Source organism: Glycine max, chromosome 6 (genome assembly GCF_000004515.6).
Source record: "Glycine max cultivar Williams 82 chromosome 6, Glycine_max_v4.0, whole genome shotgun sequence".
In the NCBI taxonomy this organism is placed as follows: domain Eukaryota; kingdom Viridiplantae; phylum Streptophyta; class Magnoliopsida; order Fabales; family Fabaceae; genus Glycine; species Glycine max.
This window is the reverse complement of record NC_038242.2, coordinates 48032247-48052063: the sequence shown is the minus strand read 5'-3', so window position 1 is coordinate 48052063 and position 19817 is coordinate 48032247. Positions and strand designations below refer to the sequence as shown.

General features: G+C 29.6%; 1 protein-coding gene across 4 annotated transcripts; it reads right to left on the bottom strand.

Annotated features, from left to right (window-relative positions):
• LOC100812768 (3'-hydroxy-N-methyl-(S)-coclaurine 4'-O-methyltransferase-like) lies at nucleotides 1-9366 on the bottom strand. Of its 4 annotated transcripts, XM_041016026.1 has the most exons (5): nucleotides 8430-9366; nucleotides 8229-8292; nucleotides 5934-7021; nucleotides 1288-2052; nucleotides 1-562 (listed from the first exon to the last, which is right to left on the bottom strand). In XM_041016026.1, exons 3-5 carry the CDS (start codon nucleotides 5976-5978, stop codon nucleotides 263-265), a joined length of 1110 nt encoding a protein of 369 aa, XP_040871960.1. In that variant the 5' UTR covers nucleotides 5979-7021; nucleotides 8229-8292; nucleotides 8430-9366; the 3' UTR covers nucleotides 1-262. The 4 variants fall into 4 exon arrangements, with proteins under 4 accessions (XP_040871960.1, XP_040871959.1, XP_040871958.1 ...); XM_041016025.1 differs by having other exon boundaries at nucleotides 5934-8295; XM_041016024.1 differs by having other exon boundaries at nucleotides 5934-8292.
• Between the last annotated feature and the right edge of the window lie 10451 nt (nucleotides 9367-19817).

Sequence of the window (19817 nt, the reverse complement as noted above, 5' to 3'; positions counted from 1 at the left end):
TTTTCACACCAAAGGATCTGATTCATTAAAAGCAATAGATTCTTCACAACCACACACCACTCACTTGACATATATGGAACACATACATAATCCATATAGCATTACTTAGTGGTGGGGCATTTCTTACTTTTATTTAATGCACAAACATAACAAGGGCAGGAAGGAAAACCACAAAATTAAAACGAAGATCATATAGCTGTTAATAATAACAACAACACATGCAACATAAAAACCACATGCAGTTGTGGTAGTGGCATCTTCTTCAGATTGGAAACGCCTCAATGATGGAAGGGAGAGCGTTGATCTTGATGATGTTGTAACGCGCGAAACCGGTTTCCTTGAACAGCCACTTCCAGTTCTCTTCGGTCCTCTCTTTGCCACCGGCGTTGTGAGCGAGAAGCATCATGTCGAATGCGATGCCAACGTCTGTGAAGAGTTCGTTGCCTTCGGGTCGAAGAACGTGATCCACGATTATGACTTTTCCTGTCTTCTCTGGTATTGCCTTCCTGCAGTTCTTCAAGATCTTGATGCAGTGCTCGTCGCTCCAGTCATGCAGAATCCACTGCATATATTTCACCCCAAAGAAAAAAATTTGAAGGGTAAGTGCACAAAATACTTGACTTGTAATGAAAGACTTGACCATATACCATAAAAAACTATATATTATCATATAACAGGATTTAAATTCAACACAGTGGTTAGTTTTTTTTTTTATGTCTGTGTTATTAGTTATCGGATTAGAGACTAATTTTATTTATAATATATAATTTTTGTTGATATAAAATTTCTTTATACATGATCAAAATCAAATACAAATTCTTTTATTAAATATATTACTTATATATATATACAATAAAATCTTACATCATTATATTAACCATTTGGATTACCTTGGGTAATAGTTATTTATACCTTTCTTTCAATTTTTTTAAAAGATGTACATAATTATGCATTTATGACTCATTATAACTCAAACTAGTTCAAACTAGTAATACAACGATATAAAATTTCATTACATTAAATTTAATTATGTTTATGTATGAAAACTAGAATTATTTTTTAAAATACTAAATTAATATGCATTGTTTTTCTCATTTTATAATTACATGATATCACTTGTTATATTTATATATTTTTTATTATTTTTCTCTCTCACTCACTAAATGTTAACTAGCTAATATTATGAGTGTACGAATATCACTTTTGCAAAAGTAGTGTGTTAGAGTGTTATAAGCCATTAGCACATGCATTTTAAGAAGATATGGTATTGATCAGTTTTTGATATACCTTCATGTAAATAGCATCAGCACTAGGAATGGACACGAACATGTCACCTCCAACATGGGTGATCCCATCGAACTTAGGAGCAGTGGCAACCACATGAGGCAAGTCAAAGTTGATGGCATTGATATGAGGATAAGCCCTAACAATCTCCGAAAGAGACCCTCCAATGCCACCTCCAACATCAACCAAGGACTTAATCTGGTTGAACCCATCTTTGTAGCCAGTGATCACAGCCTTGGACACAACCCTAGCAGTGCACACCATGCCCTCATTGAACAACCTATTATACTCAGGATCCAAACCCGTCATCTCAAATTGCTCATGTCCATGGCACTTAAAGAAAGCAGTGCCATTTTTTGTGCCTTCTCTAATAATCTCACTGATGTAGTGCGCAGGGTTCAGGTGAATTGGGTGGTTCTCCAGCAGCAACATGGGTGCTAGGGTCATTTTCGTGTCGCGAAGGATCCACTTCGAGGCTCGTGTCAAGCCGAAGAGGGTTTCTCCTGTCTCTGATTCTTGTGCACTGAAGATCTTTCTGCGCACCATCACTCTCAGGACTCTCTGGAGAAGAGAGGCATCTGGGGAGGGTGCGTCTTCTATGTTCTCCACAATTTGCGACAAGGATAGTGGTTTACCATAACGGTCTAGTATGTCCGCTATACGAAGCTCTATGACAGCTTTCAAGGCCACGGAGTCCGTGAAGCATGTCATGTACCTCCATATTTCCACTTGCCCTAGCAATGAGTCTTCCTCCTCCTTGCTCAAACCCTGATTACAAATATATAAGTCACAAAGATGTGAGAATATATAAAAGTAAATAGTTATGAAACGATTGTAAAGATAATTCGTTAAGTAAGATAACTATTTTAAAAGTTATTATTATTATTTTTTATTGACTCACAGTATAAAACTTAGCTAGTCTAGCTCATAATGTTCAGTTTACATAAGAAAAAGGTTTTAATGGTATTATGTGCATGGCATGAGCCCAAATGTACAAATTGTACGTCGAATAGAGACGCATGCAGCAGCGTGAAATTTGTGTATAGTGAACTAATAGATATGCGTTAGCATTTTTATGTCTGCAAATTGAGAGAGAACAATTTCATGCAATGTCCGTCAATTTTTATATTTATCTTTTATTGTCTATGAAATTGTTAGAAATTGGATGCCAATATTTTTTGTTCTTTTGCTGATCTATCAATAATGTTATTATTATTAAAAATTTGTAATAACTCCTCCCTTCCTTTTCATGTTTATGTGTACACTAGGATGTTATAATGGGTCAATTTGTTAAAACTTTAAAAAAGCAATTTTAACATAATATGCTACCCAGGGATGGCATATGCTGTGCCACGTACTGCCATGGGGGAACTTTAGTGTGCCATTAACATGGCTCCGCGAATCAGTAAAATAATGTAATACGTACGGCTTAATACTATTACAATTTTTTATAATTGAGAGTACTACTTATTTAAAATGACAAGTTTCTTTTTTAACACCTATTTTCCTTGTCTATGAAACTCGTATTTGAAATCTTATGTAAAAAATAATAAAAATAATCTTAGTATTCAAACCAATATTATACAATATAGGTGAAATAACATTTAATAGTGTCTGTACATGTAAGCACGAGCATTTTAAATAAATGAGACAAATTAAATGAGTCATAATTCATCTTTAAACAAATGAGGCAGTTTGTCTATGTAAAACATCTGTTTTTACCATTCAGATTAATTTTCTGGTGTTAGCAAAACTGACAATCCTGGGCGTAATTTTATTTTCTAGAAAACAAATTCTAAAACACAATATTTGTTGTATACGACGATAATGCATCCCTCGATAATTTTATGTCTAGGATTATCACATCACACCACTCTAAACAGTAAACATATTGTGAGGGGAAAAGAAAAATGAAAACGTTGTATGTTTAAGCAAATTTTTCTTTTGTTCCAAAATAACTTCTGACGGTAAATTACCAAGAAAGCATAACTAGTTAAAAGCAAAGAACCACATGAGTACTTGTTAAAAGCTAATTCCGATGTAGTACTACAAAACAAACTATTCTATCCAATTCCAGTAGTACACTACCCAGGCATTCAGGCAATATATTACAAAGTTGTGTTTGGGGGATCTGATGATATTTCCATCCGTATAACCTTCGGCTTCGCTTCATTTTGAACCAAACATGAAGCTTTTACATAGCATTCATGAAAAATGGGAAAAAATTTATAAGTTTTACTACTCATTTATTGGTGAAAAAAAATGTTTCTATAAATTCGATGAAACAGGAAATGTTAAAAAATATGGTTCAAAGGGATAAAGTCTATTAAATAGTTAAATATGATAGCTTAGTGGAATAAAAATGAAAAAAAAAAAAATTCATAAAAAAATTAGGGGCAGATCCCACAAAATCAAGTCTTGAGAAACTTCAAAACTTATTTGAAACTAGAAAGCAAAAAGTGCATATTAATCTATGTATAACTCATTGTTACTGATTATTTTTTGTTGTTAATAGAGTTTCTTTGGAGAAATAAGAAACGAATAACTTTGGTACAAAAAAAAAACAAACGAATAACTTATCAATTTTTTCTCATTTAAATTATATTTTATACTCGACCTTATTATAGTATTATGTAATAAATCATAGTTAATTTTTTTTACAGAATCATAGTTAATTGTTAATAACACTATTTTAGGGGTGTTGTATTTATTGTATACTGTATACATCATAGTTTGTATAAAATAAAATATTATTGAAACATTAAGTTTTTTTTTTTAATTTGATTGTTGAGACGTACTACTTGAGGCTCTTGAAATTAAATATTTTGAAGAAAATAAATAAAAGTCTTAACCTGTCTAATAATATACAATTTGAACAGTTTGTATAAAACTTTAAATTCAAACTTCATTATAGTTATTAAGAAAACAACATATTTTAATCGGTTCTTCAGTTTCTCATGCATTCCCGTGAGCGGGTTTCTAGTAACCATGAAAAGGTAATTTGGTCGCATATATGCATAAAAAATCACAATTTCATGGTCAAAATTTTGCTTTCTCAAAATAATCAATATGTGAAAAGTTATTGCCACAGGTTCACCAATAATATCACTTTTTTGCAAAAACATTGTGAGTGTTTGTTGATTTATATGTTCCTTTATGCTTTGAGGATCTATTTGTGTAAGTTTGAAAAACGAATCTGTAATAACTATTTTTTTTTTCAAATTGTTTACAAAATTTACTTTTTAAAATAAAATAAAAAACTAAAAGAGAGATTTTCTCTGAAAAATGACATGATTATTATAAATATAAAAATGACATGATTATTATAAATATTATTAAGCATGTCTTTTAAATATAACATTTGTCTTGAGTTTTTTTTTAAACAGCTCCAGGTTCTCTTTTAAGGAAAAATCACCTTTTTCATTATAAAAATTATCCCGACAAATTTTTCATAATAAATTATTTTAAAAATAGAATAAATTAATTCTATCGATCACACAAATAAGATTTCACTAGCAGTCGTTACACAGTTGTCAACATTCACAATACTACTTGTTTGGTTTTCCCCCTTCTCTTAAATACATAATCTAAACATCTAAAATCAATGCTTAACACCAAATATTCCCCTACATTAAATAAATTTTTGCAATCACCACCATACATAATCAGCAAATGTAAGCTCAATGGTTCCCTCTACTGATTGCAATCACAGTTCAAAATTTTTTCCATTTCCAGAAGATCAGTTTCTCAGAGTCCTTATTCTCTCATGCATTGCTGCTTAAGGAGAGAAGTATAGAACCCAAACTGGGGAAGGCATGGTACCGGTCCAGTAGCCACAAAACCAAAACTAGAATCAAGAGTAACAAACCTCATATATTCAAACTTAAGATCACTAATTAATTAACAAAGTTTGAATAATATGCTAAGAAATTAATCAATTAAACACTGACTAAAATGTAAAGAACCTAAAACGACTTTTGTATGTAACAATGCATGCAAATTGTCACAAATTTAAAGAAACAGAAAGAATATGCCAATGACCAACTATACTAAATCCACCAGAAATCGGGAAAATATGTGGTTTCTTCAACAAGAAACATCAAAATGACTAGTAATTTTTTAAAATTAATGCATATTATAATGAAAGCCAATGCCTATGACAAAAAACCCACCATATAAAGGTATATCAAATTCTTAAGCCTTACCTCTATCTTTCCCCATAAAATGCAAGATGCATATTAGCACAATAACTAACCCAAATTACTAATAACTGCTGATCATATGGTACTTTACTAAGTTTATTAAACAAAATACAAATCTTTTGGAGCTGTATAGTGAGTCTGTTTAATCTCTCTATTAAGGGTAACTATCAAATAGTTGCAATATATAATATATAATGTTGACAGATATATAATATAATAAATAACATGTCAATTCCTCTCATGACATTGTGGTTTGTAGATATCTTCTCAAACCATCAAAGTGGGGGTCGAACATGATATCAAATAAATAAAAATAAAATAAAGGGTACATACTCCACAAAATTACATAAACAGGTAGAGAGGGATACAGTAATTAAATTTCAAGTCCCATTATTAAGATTATTTTAGTGATGATTTAACCATATACTTGGCACTATTTCTACGCACCTTGAATTCCAAAGGTGGGGAGTGATTGAAAAGAACAGTCTCCATATTCTGTGGAATTCTAAGCAAAGAAAGAATCAGAGGTATCAAGTTGGTGTGCTCGGTGCAGGAAGCCTTTTCTCTTACTCACAACAAGGCTTCCAGTAAGTGATGAGTTCAGCGGGGTGAGTGAAACTGGCTTGGAAATGAACGGTTAATAAAGATGATAAGTAGCATGACGTGTGTGGTTGATTGCTTCAGTTGAATGCACGAATTGATAAGGTAGCAGGGAATGTGCGGTTGAGATTCACATCACAGGTTTCCAGGAACGTGCAATTGAATTATTGAGAAGCTATGATGCTATGTGATGGATCAGTGTGTGGTGCAGATCAGAACACATAAAGCTTGTGTTATGCTTTAGAACAACATTATTGGTAATGTAAGGACACATCAACCGTGTAATGCAGCTTTCATGAATTTCAGCCAGATTTTGATTTTATACAAAATCTGGCATGGTATTGGAAAGTGACTCAGTCCAATGCCACTCTTCTATCTTACAGTTTTCAAATATACATTAATATTGATAGATTATAAACTTTGTTATTGATTGATAGATTATGCCATTCTTCTATCGTATAGTTTTTTAGTATAAAATATTTATTAGTTATTTTAATAATTAATTTCTGTCAAAAGTCTGACTAATTATTTAAGTAAATTTTTTCTTTTTTTTTTCTTTTATAAGACTTAAACTTGAGTTTACTATCACTCAAACCACAACGATTTCCTGATTTTATCACATAGTTTTAAAACAAACATAGTCATCGATAGATTATGCTAATCTTCTCTGTCAAAGGATTTTAAAATAAGCATCATTATAGATAGATCATGCCACTTGCCATAGAGTTTTGAAACAAAGATAATTGTTTATAGATTATGCCCCTCACCTATAACTCAGTTCTAAAATAAACATTATGTATCAATAAACATTACGATAGATACATTACTTCTCTAATGAACAGGACCCTTTCAAAGCATGTGTAAACACAGAAGACCTTGATCAGCATATATAGTTAAAGACAAACCTGGTTGTCACATCTCTAATTTTGCACCACCTGAATGTCGACACGTCAGAGCGACAGAACATATATACAAACATAAGCCTTCAATTATTGATAGGAATTGGTCATTTGGCAATGACATTAACAGATACCTACTACCAATGCAATCAGTAAAACGTGGCACAGTGATGAATATGACTGCTCGTGTCACTTAGTGTTTTTGTTTTTTTTCTGATCAAAGTGAAACGATAGTGTAAGGGATTGTGACCACAATCCATTTACCTCAGTAATTTTCAGCAATTTTACTAACCAGAAGAGCAATGCCACTACAATTTAAGACCCTGTCCTAAACAATAGAGACAATTTTTTTTAGGCACACACATATGCCTAGCGTGGTAATGCTCAATGGGCCTGTTTGTGTTAACAAGTCCGCAACTCATCAGAAGTGAGCATGAATTCAGTTGATAGATTGGGCCAGACAAGGCTCGGTCCATCCCAGCCAGGCCCAGCCCAACAAAATCCATAAACATTTCGTGATACCATAGAAACGGCCTGTTACTAACTGGGCCTTTAAGATCATGGGCATAAAAACAACCCCAAAAAATATTAATAGTAATAATATGGCATGTATGCTATGTGTATCAATATGTGAAGTGTTCAGCAAAAAATAAAAATAAAAATCAATATGCGAAGTGGGAGATAGAAATTAGTGTTGTCATGGAACGGAAATAAGGATGATTTTACAGCAAGTAGAATCTCTTGAAAAACTTCCTAAATCTGTTGGAAAGAAATTAAGCATATTATTGTAGAAACAAACTATCATGGTTTAAATAAAATGAAAGAAGAAAGTAGTTTAAATGAAACAAAATTTGTATAAGAGCTACTACCAGTACAAACAAGATGATTTATAGAAGTTGTCTCCATAAAATAAATATATGGGCAATTAATATCTGATTATTCATTAGGTAAGATTCATGGGTACGGACGGAGTTAAGAATAATCATGTGTTACCATATAACCAAGATTAACTCTTATTCTGTGACAGTACTCTCATTTGATAAGTCTCTTTTGAGAGGGAGATTAGTGTTGTTACACACAAACCGCACTTAGTGTTGTATAAAACAAACGTTACAATGGAGGGAAACAAATTAAGTATGAGAGGAGAAAGTAAAATATAGATCATGAACTATAAGAAGAATCATCTGTTAGATTTAAGTTCACCTCCAAGAGGACTGGTATGTGTAACAAAGTAGTTGTTTACCTTTGGTAGTTGACGAGCTAAAGATTCCTCCCCTTCCTCAAATCTTGACCAACAATAGGATTAGCTACTGCCACCAATCATGGTGAAATCATTAAAACAGTAGCAACAAAACCTTAGTTTATCAGACAAAGTGGGCTACATATAGATCACATGAGACCATTCAATTCGATTAAAAATTAAAGCTTCAAGAATATTATTTACCATGAGATATCCCTTAAAGACTTTTGCTTAAGTACTTCTTGATTCCCCTTTGCTCCTTTTCACCAAAATAAAAACCATGCAATCTAGTTTTTTACACCAGTGTCTCCCATGGCTTTCCTTGTACACCCCACTTTAACCTATTTTCTGTCCAAGATGATTCCACACTACAAGTTGTATAGTTTCCTGCTAACTTCACCCATAAAACAAGCATAAAAAACACGAATAAACCTTCTCTACAATCTTCTAGTTCTAGGTTTAACAAACCTGGACTAGAACACAAAACGTAACTGGATATAACATGATCTGATATCTGAAGAATCAACAAAAACAAGGCCAAAAGGAAAGCCATTTGAGACAACTTGGCCTGCATTCCAAACCTTAGGACCATGGTGACCATCTAAAAAGCAATCTACAAGATCATCAAGTATCCATCCAAAGATCTAGGTGAAGTGCAATAGAATAACAACCAAATATAAAGAACAAGAAACAAAGTTGAAGCTAGGCACTGCTCCTTTATGGATAGGCTTCAAAACAAGCCATGCAAGATACCCAAATGATTCATTGGCACACACCTAAGGAGTAGTTTAAAGTGGCCTGGCATTCCTATTATGTGCCATACACAAGTATTACTCCACTCTTACCCATAAAGCTAAAAAAAAAAAAGACACACCAGGGGCTTAATTTTAATTTAGAGCAACCAACCAAGCCACGAGGAAAATTGAAATGTGTGCCAATCAGAGATCAAAAAACCCATCAAGTTGTTGAGAGAAAGAGGAAGGAGGGCATCACAATTAGTTCAATACAGCTGTAACGTATGTACGAACAAGAACATGCATAAGATTTTTGAAGCTTTCATTTTAGGATCCACGCCAGCATGCGTTGTCAAGCATGCAAGTTGGACCTTGGACGTGTCCAATGTGTACGAGAGGATAAGATATCCTTGAAAGGAATCTTCCTGAGCCAACTAGTTTCGGTCGTGTCAGCAGCAATCATCAGCTTCACATTCATACTTAGGACGACAGCCACAAGCTTCATGCCCCTACGCAACTAAACTCCCCTTTTTTCTTATTTCCTGTCCTTTCATCTAACTAATGTAACATGTCAATAATTCAAACACTAACAACTAAAACAAGGTTCTGTTTAGAAAGAAAAGAAAAACTAAATCAAGATTATTTGATTATACTATAATACTTTGTGGTGAGAGTATCTAACTTGATTGATTAATCATAATATCTGAATTATTGTAAATTTTAAATATTTGTCTTTAATTTTAATGAATAAAAAATATTATAATAATATATTATATTAACTGACTTAAACTTATTTTATCTTAGTAATATTATTTAAATTTGAGTTCTAAATATTTAATTATATATATAAATATAACATACCAATTAGTTATTATACCATCCAGCATGTGACATTTAATTTTTCTAATTTAATTAATGATATTAAATTCGAGTATTTAAATATGTATGTGTGTTAAGTATTTAGCATGAGAATTTTCTCGCTTATACGGAAGTCTATGCTAAAAAAGTTATTAATTATTTTTATTTAAAATTATTTTTAATGATATGTTCCTTCTATTCTTATTTGACTGTTGTTTTAATAAAACATTTTTGTTACGTTCTAATTGATTTTTATGATATCAATAGACAAATTGTTGTTTTCAATTCTCTACTTAACATATATTTGATATATGAATATTTAGTAGTATATTCGCATAAAAATTTAGAAAGAGAGAAGATATAATAAAAAAACAAATTAGTGAGTTATTTATTTTGTCTTTCTTTATCTTTATGAAGAGTCAACTAAATGGAAACTAAGGAAGGAAGAATTTCTATTTAATTAGAATAAAATAAATAAAGGATACAGATAATTTCAGCCTTCGAGGATAAAGTGGGCAATTCAAGTGCCAAGGACAAATAAGGAAGCCAAAATTTCGGCATTCACAAGAGATTGGAGTTGGAAGTTTGAGAACGGATAGATACAGCTTAAAGGTATGATTGGGAATGCTGACCTGACATATATAATAAATATTACTTTCGATTTTTTTATAAAAAAAGGGATAATATATTTTTGCTGTAAAAAAGAGGATGATAATAATATTTTATGTTATCACTTATTTCTTATAATAATAAAAATAATAGATTTGTGAAGGTGATTTGATTCATTGAATCTAATTCATCTCAACTTATTTTATAAATCAATCGATCTAATTTGATTTACTTAAAGTTAATGTTAGAAAATGCTACTCCATTTAACTCATCATTGCTTATGGGTTAAATAGGTTGATGTATCAACTTTCTTAAAATTAAATAAACAAGAAAATTTAACAAAAAGTATTTTTTTTAGATAAATAAATTAAAAACATATTAATTTTTTTACTATCAGTTAAATTAATTTTTTTACTACTCACACACCACAACAAGACATATTATCATAAATTAGAAATTTTGAAATATAATAACAAAATTTTAAAAATAATCTTAAACAAAACACTAAAAAAATAATATTAAACAATATTATATAATACTAAAAATGTATTTAGATGAGTTTTACTCCTAGTTAAATGAATAAAAACATTTTAAAATCTTAAAAAATATTATAAAATACTAATAAATTATTTTTTTAGGTAGATTAAATAAGTCAATTTGATATACTATGGATTCAACACCGATGGAGCGGGTTATAAGTGGATTAGATCAAATTTTACACCCTATTGAGAAAAAAAAAATCCATTTTGGACGAATACAAAGCCATGGTGGATCATATTGTCCCGTGAATTTGGACTCATTTTCATAGAGATAAAAAAAAGTCAAAAGATAATAATGAGCAATGATATATATACACAGGGTACTTTAATTTTAGGGTGAAATGTGTTGGAAAAAGAGAAATATAAGAAGAGGAAAAAATAGAAAAAAACTTTATATAAATAAATAGTTATACATAAAAAGTGAAACTGAGATGCATCTATATACATATAAAAGGATATATCATATTAGATGAAATTATTTTATATAAAAGTGATTATAAATTTAAACTTTATAATTAAATATATGAATGATCAAAATTTAATATTATATGATCACTTAAAAAGTCATATAATATTTTAAAATTAAATCTTGATAATCTGTATTTATATAATTCATATTTAATGATTTCATTATCATATAAAATATTTCTCTCTCTCTCTATATATATATATATATTCACCTTTCTAGAAACTCAAAATACCTGACTTATCCTTAAAAAAACAACATAAAGATTCCAGAATATAGGGCCAAAAGAAATGAACTTAAAAATATCTTTTTGGACCCCTACCCCAGTACAGTCATACTTTTCAGAAATAAATGTTTTTAAATTTTTTTCTAAAATTACTTTAATTTAAAATAAACTAACTCAAATATATAAAATATAACAAGAAAATAAGGGGGTGTTTACTTGTATTTTTGTTTCTTATTTTCATTTCATATTTTCCTTTTTCAATTATAAAATTATCATCTTGTTTTCAATCTATTTTCTATTTTTAAATATTTGTAAGAAAACACAAAATATATATTTTTTCTATTAATTATATAAATCTTTTTAAAAAGAACAAATTAAAAAAAAGTAAGTAAACACTTTGTTAAGGCGTCGATATAGTTAAGGCGTGGATAACACGCACTTCACAAATCCTATTATACGTGTTCAATAAATGTTTTGTCAAATAAAATTCATTGTATGATTGTCAACTGCCAAGACAGATAGGTGGTTGCGTTTTGAAGTCTCCTTAGATGCAACCAATAAGGACATAATCATTGTTGCATCTTTAGGTTTTCATGGTCAAGATTTAAAAGATGAGATATTAAATTGAATAAAATAAGATAAAAGATCAAAAGTCACATCCAAATTAAAAATAATATTACCTCACGCATACGTGGACTTGTCCCACTTAAGTTTCATACATATTGTTTGCTCACATGTATAAAGGTGCTTTGGTTGTGATTGGATTGAGTTTTATCAAATTTATTATTCAGCTTAATCAAAATATTTTAGTTGAATTTGTGTAATATTTTTTTTGTCAAATTCAAATTCAACCAACCCAATAGATAATTGGTTGGATCAATGATACAGAAAATTAAAAATTATTTTACAATTTTTTTTATAAAAAAAATCCCTTGTCATTTTCAAATGGAATTTTGATATAGTTTTTGAATAGTTATATACTTATGTTATATACGCTTTTGAATAGAACCAATCTAATGAATAGTTTTTTTAAATATTATTTTCACATTAAAAAAATAATTATTTTTTTAATATTATTATTTTATTAAATATAATTTTTTTATATTATTTTATTTTCAAAAAATTGATAATATTAATTTTTTTTGTTTATATTATTTAATTTTTGTTTATATAATACTAAAATTTTTGTTTCTATTATTTTTTTTAAAAAATTATTAAAATTTTGAAGCTAAGAACCCGACTTTCGAACTTTATTTTTTTAAAACAAATATTAATTTTGTTTAATATTTATAATTATTTTTTAAAATAATGAGATTTTTTGGTTTAATAATTTATTAATAGTCTTAAAATGAGTAATTAATAGTCCTAAAAAAAATAAAAAAGTAAAGTGATTAAAAAATAGATTGATCAAAAACACAATAAATATATAATTATTACATCTTAGTTATTTTATATAAAGAAATTAAAACATTCAAATAACATAAACATAATAAAACAAAAATAACGAAACATACTAACAATAACAATTGAAATATGAAAATGACAAAACTAATCATAATTTGAAAGGTGTTATGCAATGAACATGTCTTATTCCAATCTATTAAACAAAACTAATCATAGTTGGATTACTCATTTGTTAAAAATAACTAAAATTTCTATTAAACAAAAATGCTTCTAGTAGTTGGATTTTGCTAATACCTTTAACACATTTTCTTTATTGTTTTTCAACTCTATTATTTGATATTCGATTAATTTTTCTAAATATTGTGTATGGTCTAGTTGTAGAAAGAACAATTGTCTGACCATTTATGATTCGTGAATTCCATAAGGAAAGTCTCTACAGACGCAACTTGCTCAATGCTACATCTCGAAGGAATTTTAAATCTTATTGGGTTTATTCCAGTGAAGAATTGACTCAAAAATTGTCTTATCGTGGTATCTTTCACTTGTCATTGTAATACAACATTACATCATGAACAGAAGTGATGGTGGATCGAAGTAGATTGAGTATATCATAGGGTGTTTAATTCTATAGGACCAACGCACTGGTATTGCTCATTGCACATCAACATTGTGCAAACATGATCATCATTTTTCAATTGCAGAGAATAAAAAGGATTATTGATCTACATCTATGGATGACTATAGGTAGTAGATTTTATCCACAAATTGGTCATTGGTTAGCCGAAAGGTGTTGTGCATTCTATTGATGAATGTCTTGAAATAACACTCATCAGGAACTCACATTGGTATTGGAGTAGGACATTAAAAATAAACACCAGTTCGGTTGTGTTTGATTGATCCATTTGGAAAAATGAATGCTAATTTCAAGTTAGTAATGATTTAAGTGATTGTTTCTCTCAAGAATGTCATAATATTGAGATTGAATTTTGTTTGTGAAGGTATATTGTGTGGAAGTGTGTGACTGTATTGAGGGTGTTTGATGTTATTTATAATTGTTCGAATATTTGCCCTATTGATGTGTATTGAATTTTCATAATGTTAGAATTGTCTTTTTGATAGAGGCTTGTTTGGAATCCAATATTGATTGAGATATGTCATTATTCCAATTTTGCTTTTATCGATACAATGTATAGTATTGTCAATTTCGACTATGATTTTACCCTGCTATCTAGTGTGCTAGTCCATTAATTATTGTTTTCACACTTGAAATTTAAATTGTGAGTAGTCAATTTAATGTCAGTTTTGTTGGTGAATCATCTAGTGTGTGTTTTTTAGTGACTTGGATCAATTGCAAAGTTTTGTCAATTTTCAATATCATTTTACTCTGTACATGATGCACCAGACGTACATTATTACTTTCAGACTTAAATTTAAATTGTAAGTTGTCAATTCAATGCTAGTTTTTTTGTAAATAATAGAGACTTGATTAATTCGCACAGACTTAAAAATTTCAAGTGTTTGCATTTTAGGAGTTGTCATTTTTTGTTATTTTTGTTGTTAATGGAAACAGAAACAGATGATTTATTTCATTATGTAAAGTAAGTACTACAAACAACAATAATGAAACAAAGTAGGCAATGCAAATCCACAATGACATAATGTTAAAGAATGAACACCGACATAGTACACCACAGGAAAACCTCAAAGCATAAATAAATAACACACAAATCATCCCCAAATTACCAGCCTCGTTCGCACAAGCTTTTGTATGTTGCGTGCAAGTGTTCATTGTGCAATCACATGCATTGGTAATTGACATGCGAGCCTAACTAGCACATGGTCTCGACTTGTGATAAGTGTTTGTGCGTTGAGCAGTAATAATAAAAAAAATAGCTTGAATTGTTCACACAGACTTTTTGGATTCTTTGTTGAAAAATATGAAATAAATTTTCCACAAATATTTTTAATTTATTGGACCAAAATTTTATAAATTGCATAACATGACCACTTAAACATTATTTTAAGGGTAAAAAATATAGTTTTTTTATTTTATTTTTTGCTATTAATTTAAGGTCTTTGTTGATGAAACTATTATACGGTATATTTTTTTGAAATCTTTGATGTGAAAACTATGAAATAAATTTGTTACAATTATTTTTAATGTATTTAACATAAGTTTTATAAATTGCACAACATGACCACTTGAACATTGTTTTAAGGGTCTAAAACAGTTTTTGTTTTATTTTTTTGCTATTAATTTGAGGTCATTTTTTATGAAACTATTACATGATATATTTTTTTGAAATCTTTGACGTAAAAACTATGAAATAAATTTTTCATAGATATTTTTAATGTATTTGACATAAATTTTATAAATTGCATAACATGACTACTTAAACATTATTTTAAGGGTCCAAAACATGGTTTTTTTTTTTGTTTTTGTTTTTATTAATTTGAGGTCTTTGTTGATGGAACTGTTATATGATATTTTTTTATTCTTTCACGTAAAAACTATAAAATAAATTTGTTACAAATATTTTTAATGTATTGGACATAAATTTTATAAATTACATAACATGACCACTTAAACATTGTTTTAAGGGTCGAAAACATAATTTTTTTTTGCTATTAATTTGAGGTCCTTGATGAAATTGTTATACGATATAGTTTTTTTGGAATCTTTGACGTGAAAACTATGAAATAAATTTGTAACATATATTTTTAATGTATTTGACATAAATTTTATAAATTGCACAACATGATCACTTGAACATTATTTTTGCTATTAATTTGAGGTCCTTCTTGATGGAATTGTTACACAGTATATTTTTTTGGATTCTATTAGGTTATCACAATTGATTAGTAAAATCAACCAACTTCTCCCTACTCGGGAGCAACTGAAACAGTTGTTCAATTGTTATATCCTATCCCTATTTCATTTCTTCATGGTCAAACACGTTCAGAGGCGTGCAGGAAACAATTGTCCAAAATCCAAAATTGAATTTTGTTGAATGGTATGATGTTACTGAGCTTATTCCTTAGTCTCCACAACCACAACTACCGTATCCACAACCATGTCGTACAACAACCTGAACCTCAATGATTCATGTCTTCATACAATAACCTTGAAACACGAGACGTCTTTAACATTTATACTTCACACACACAACTATTATTTCAAAATGATTCTTTTTCTAATGCCCAATAAACCTCCTTTCACCAACTAAACATTCATCCATCACAATAATTTAGAACCTCACCCATCAAAACAACAACAAACACAAACGTCAAACCCAAATGAACATTTCATCACTAATGAATATCCCATTATACAATTTCATGAAGAAAACATGGATGATTTTAGTGAGCATGAGAATCATCTTTTTAATCACAACAATGACCAAAGCGATGACGAAGGTGTTGTCGTAGTAACGTCACCTCCGTTGCAAATATCAACAACCTAGGTGTTTAGTGGAGTTGTACCTCGACCACCTATCGCAATACATTGATCACCACCATTTAGTTTAGCAACAAGATCGTGTACAACCACCAATTGGTGCACTCGAGGAGGTTGACATGACCTTCAATGAAAAAACATAATGTATTCGAGCATGCAATTCAAGGATGCATAACAAATGAATTATCAAGAGTATCAGAGGTAAACACACTTGTCACGTACTAATGCTCGGACAGGATCATCTGCATCTAAACAAACACGTCGTAGCACAGATCATCCAACCTATCGTAAAAAAAAAACCTAACGGTCTCCATTAAAACATTGATTGCAAAGATCAAAATGTTCATGAATTATACTCCATCCTACAAAAAGACACGGTTAGCAAAGCAAAAAGCGTTGGAGATGATTCATGGAAATGGGAAGAATCATATGCCAAGTTGTCAAAAGTTTTTGAAGCTTCGCAACCTTGTGTTTATGGGATTATGGTCCCTGTTCAAATAGAATTCGTGTTTGAAGAGGGATAAATGGTATCTAGTAACATAATGCTTAAACATGTCTTTTGATCATTTGGTCCATGCATTAATGGGTTTGCATATTGCAAAGCCATCGTGCAAGTAAATGGTACATGGCTTTGCTTTACGGGAAGTATATTAGCACATTATTGATAGCTACAGCACAAGACGATCTAATCATATCTTCCCAATTGCCTATGCCATTCTACACCATCGTAGAAGGGGAGACCACTTCATCGTGAGGATTCTTCCTACAGAATTTGAGAATGCATGTTACTCCGTAAAGTAACATTTCTCTCATTTCAAATAGGCACCCCTACCACTCATGCATGTGAGAATCTTTAATATTTTATTTTTTTGTTAAACTATATTTTAATTCAAATTTCATAAAGTATTAATTTGATTAAATATTTACAAGATACGCATATACGGAAAAGATGCACTAGCGGTATCTTGGGAATATTAGTGTGAATAAGCCAAGTGCAGCTAAATAGCTTGATCAATTATCCAAAAAATATTAGGTACAATGCTTTGATGAGGAAAACCGTTAGGGACATATGACTACAAATTTGTCTGAGTTGGTCAATTCCATGTTCAAAAGCATAAGATCGTTTGGTTCAAATTTTTTTGCTATCAAAGGCCGACAAACCCATGCAATGATCAACTTTGGCTCGCAGTATTCTGAAGCCAAAGTCGCCTATGAGACAATGAATAGTGATCAACAAGAATCAACTATGCACATTGTTAATGAATAACCACACATTTATTGTAATGACCCAAACCTCACTTCAAACACCAGATCACCTGGAAGGTTTGGGATCATGTTATAATCCTAAAATTGTGATTGTGGTGAATATCAGGTTAAATACTTACCGTGTTTTCATGTAATGACTGCATGTAAATATGTCAATGTTGATCTCATGAACTATGTGTTGTCGCTATTTACTCTACAGAACATATTGCGCACATACAACAATTCATTTGATTTACTGTCATACAAATTAATGTGGCAAGAATAAGTGGGGTCCTGATCCAAAGGAGGAGTGCAAATGATTGTCTTGTTTCAAATCACATTCCCATAGAAATGGACGAAGACATTGAACCGGATACTAGAAAAAATAACATGGAATCAGCCAACAACAAGACCATAACAAAAAAAATTATCCCAGGATACATTCATGTTTAGCTTGTCCTTAGACAAATATTATTGTTCATGTATTTTATTTATGATGTAACGTATTCTAGTATAAATAAATTGTTAAACAAAAAATATTATCATTTTTTAAAAAAATTAAATAATATAAACAAAAAAATTATATTCAATAAATAATAATATTAAAAAATTTAATTATCTTTTAATACAAAAATAATATTTAAAAAAACAAGTGAATTAATATTTTTTTTAAATAATTAAAAAAAGTGTTATTGGAAGTCGGATTTCCCAGACGTGACTTCTCTCCTCACTTCAAAACAAATATAGTTTAAGAAATACTTTTAAAATAGGTGTATTTTAGAAAAAATGATAAGAGAGAGGATGTAGTTCAGGAAAAAAAAAACCTTGAGGGGTCGTGCCCCCCTGAATTTTTTCTGAATATTAAAATTAACGTATGAGTTGTGAGAGTGACTGCAAAAAAAGGAAAAAGTGGGGTGCGCTTAGAAAAAGAGTGCAAATACTAATAGCTAGCATGAATGTTGTGTTGCTTAAATTGCGTATGTGCAGACAGTGCAGACAGTGCAGACAGTGCAGGCGTTTCCTTGTGTGTAAATTACCTATGAAATTGAGAGAAAACCGTCAATTTAGTTGTTTTAAATATTTCTTTGTTTTTTTATTTATTTAAAGTTTTAAGCTATCATATCAATAAAAAAATATCTTTTTTAAGAAATTTTATTTAAATATTGTATTTTATGAAATTTTAGTTACTACTTATTATTCAATCAATTTTTATCCTTGGCTTTTTTAAATTATAAAATTTATAGTAATTTTATTTTTTTTAAAGAAATCTTATCTTACAATTATATTTTACTAATTTTAGTTGTTATATAATTTTTTTTATCTCTTGATTTTTTCTTCTAAACTATAAAACCAATAACAATCTTATCTTTTGTGAAAAAAATATTTAAATATTATATTTTTTTTTATCAAATTTTAATTAATATACAATCAAATCTTATCTTGTTTTTCAAAGTATACACATTGAAAAGTAAATTGCTTAAAAGTTTAGTATAAATTTAATTATAAATGATTTTCATAATATACAAAAAAAAAAATGTTACGTGTTTTGATAAAATATTATTGTAATTAACGTTTTTAAACATTAATTTATGAATATTTTCATGATATATATTAGATGAATTTTATTTTTTATTATTAGTCCCCTTATTTAGGTTTGGGTCCGTCCCTGCATGTGGTCAACTTAAAATAATTAATATCAACTCATGTAATTATTGTGACTTCTTGATGTATAATTTTGTATTTAATGTGTGTAGTTTAGTTCAATCAAAACAACGAAAAATACCTAACCCAAAATATTTGAATTGGATTGGCTCAAATTTAGTTCATGATCACTCATACTCGTTAACACCCGTACCCTATACGTATGTGCCTTCTTAAATCTTAAGGACTGATTGATGAGCCACCTTTGCATCAGAATTGTATATTTAAAGTTCAAAGTGAGAATTAAGAATGTGTTTGGACGGAGAAATTTAAAATTCAAAAAAAAAATAAATTTTAAGAATTTTAAATACTTCACTTTGAAATTCTTTTATTTTTAAAATTTTGTGTTTGAA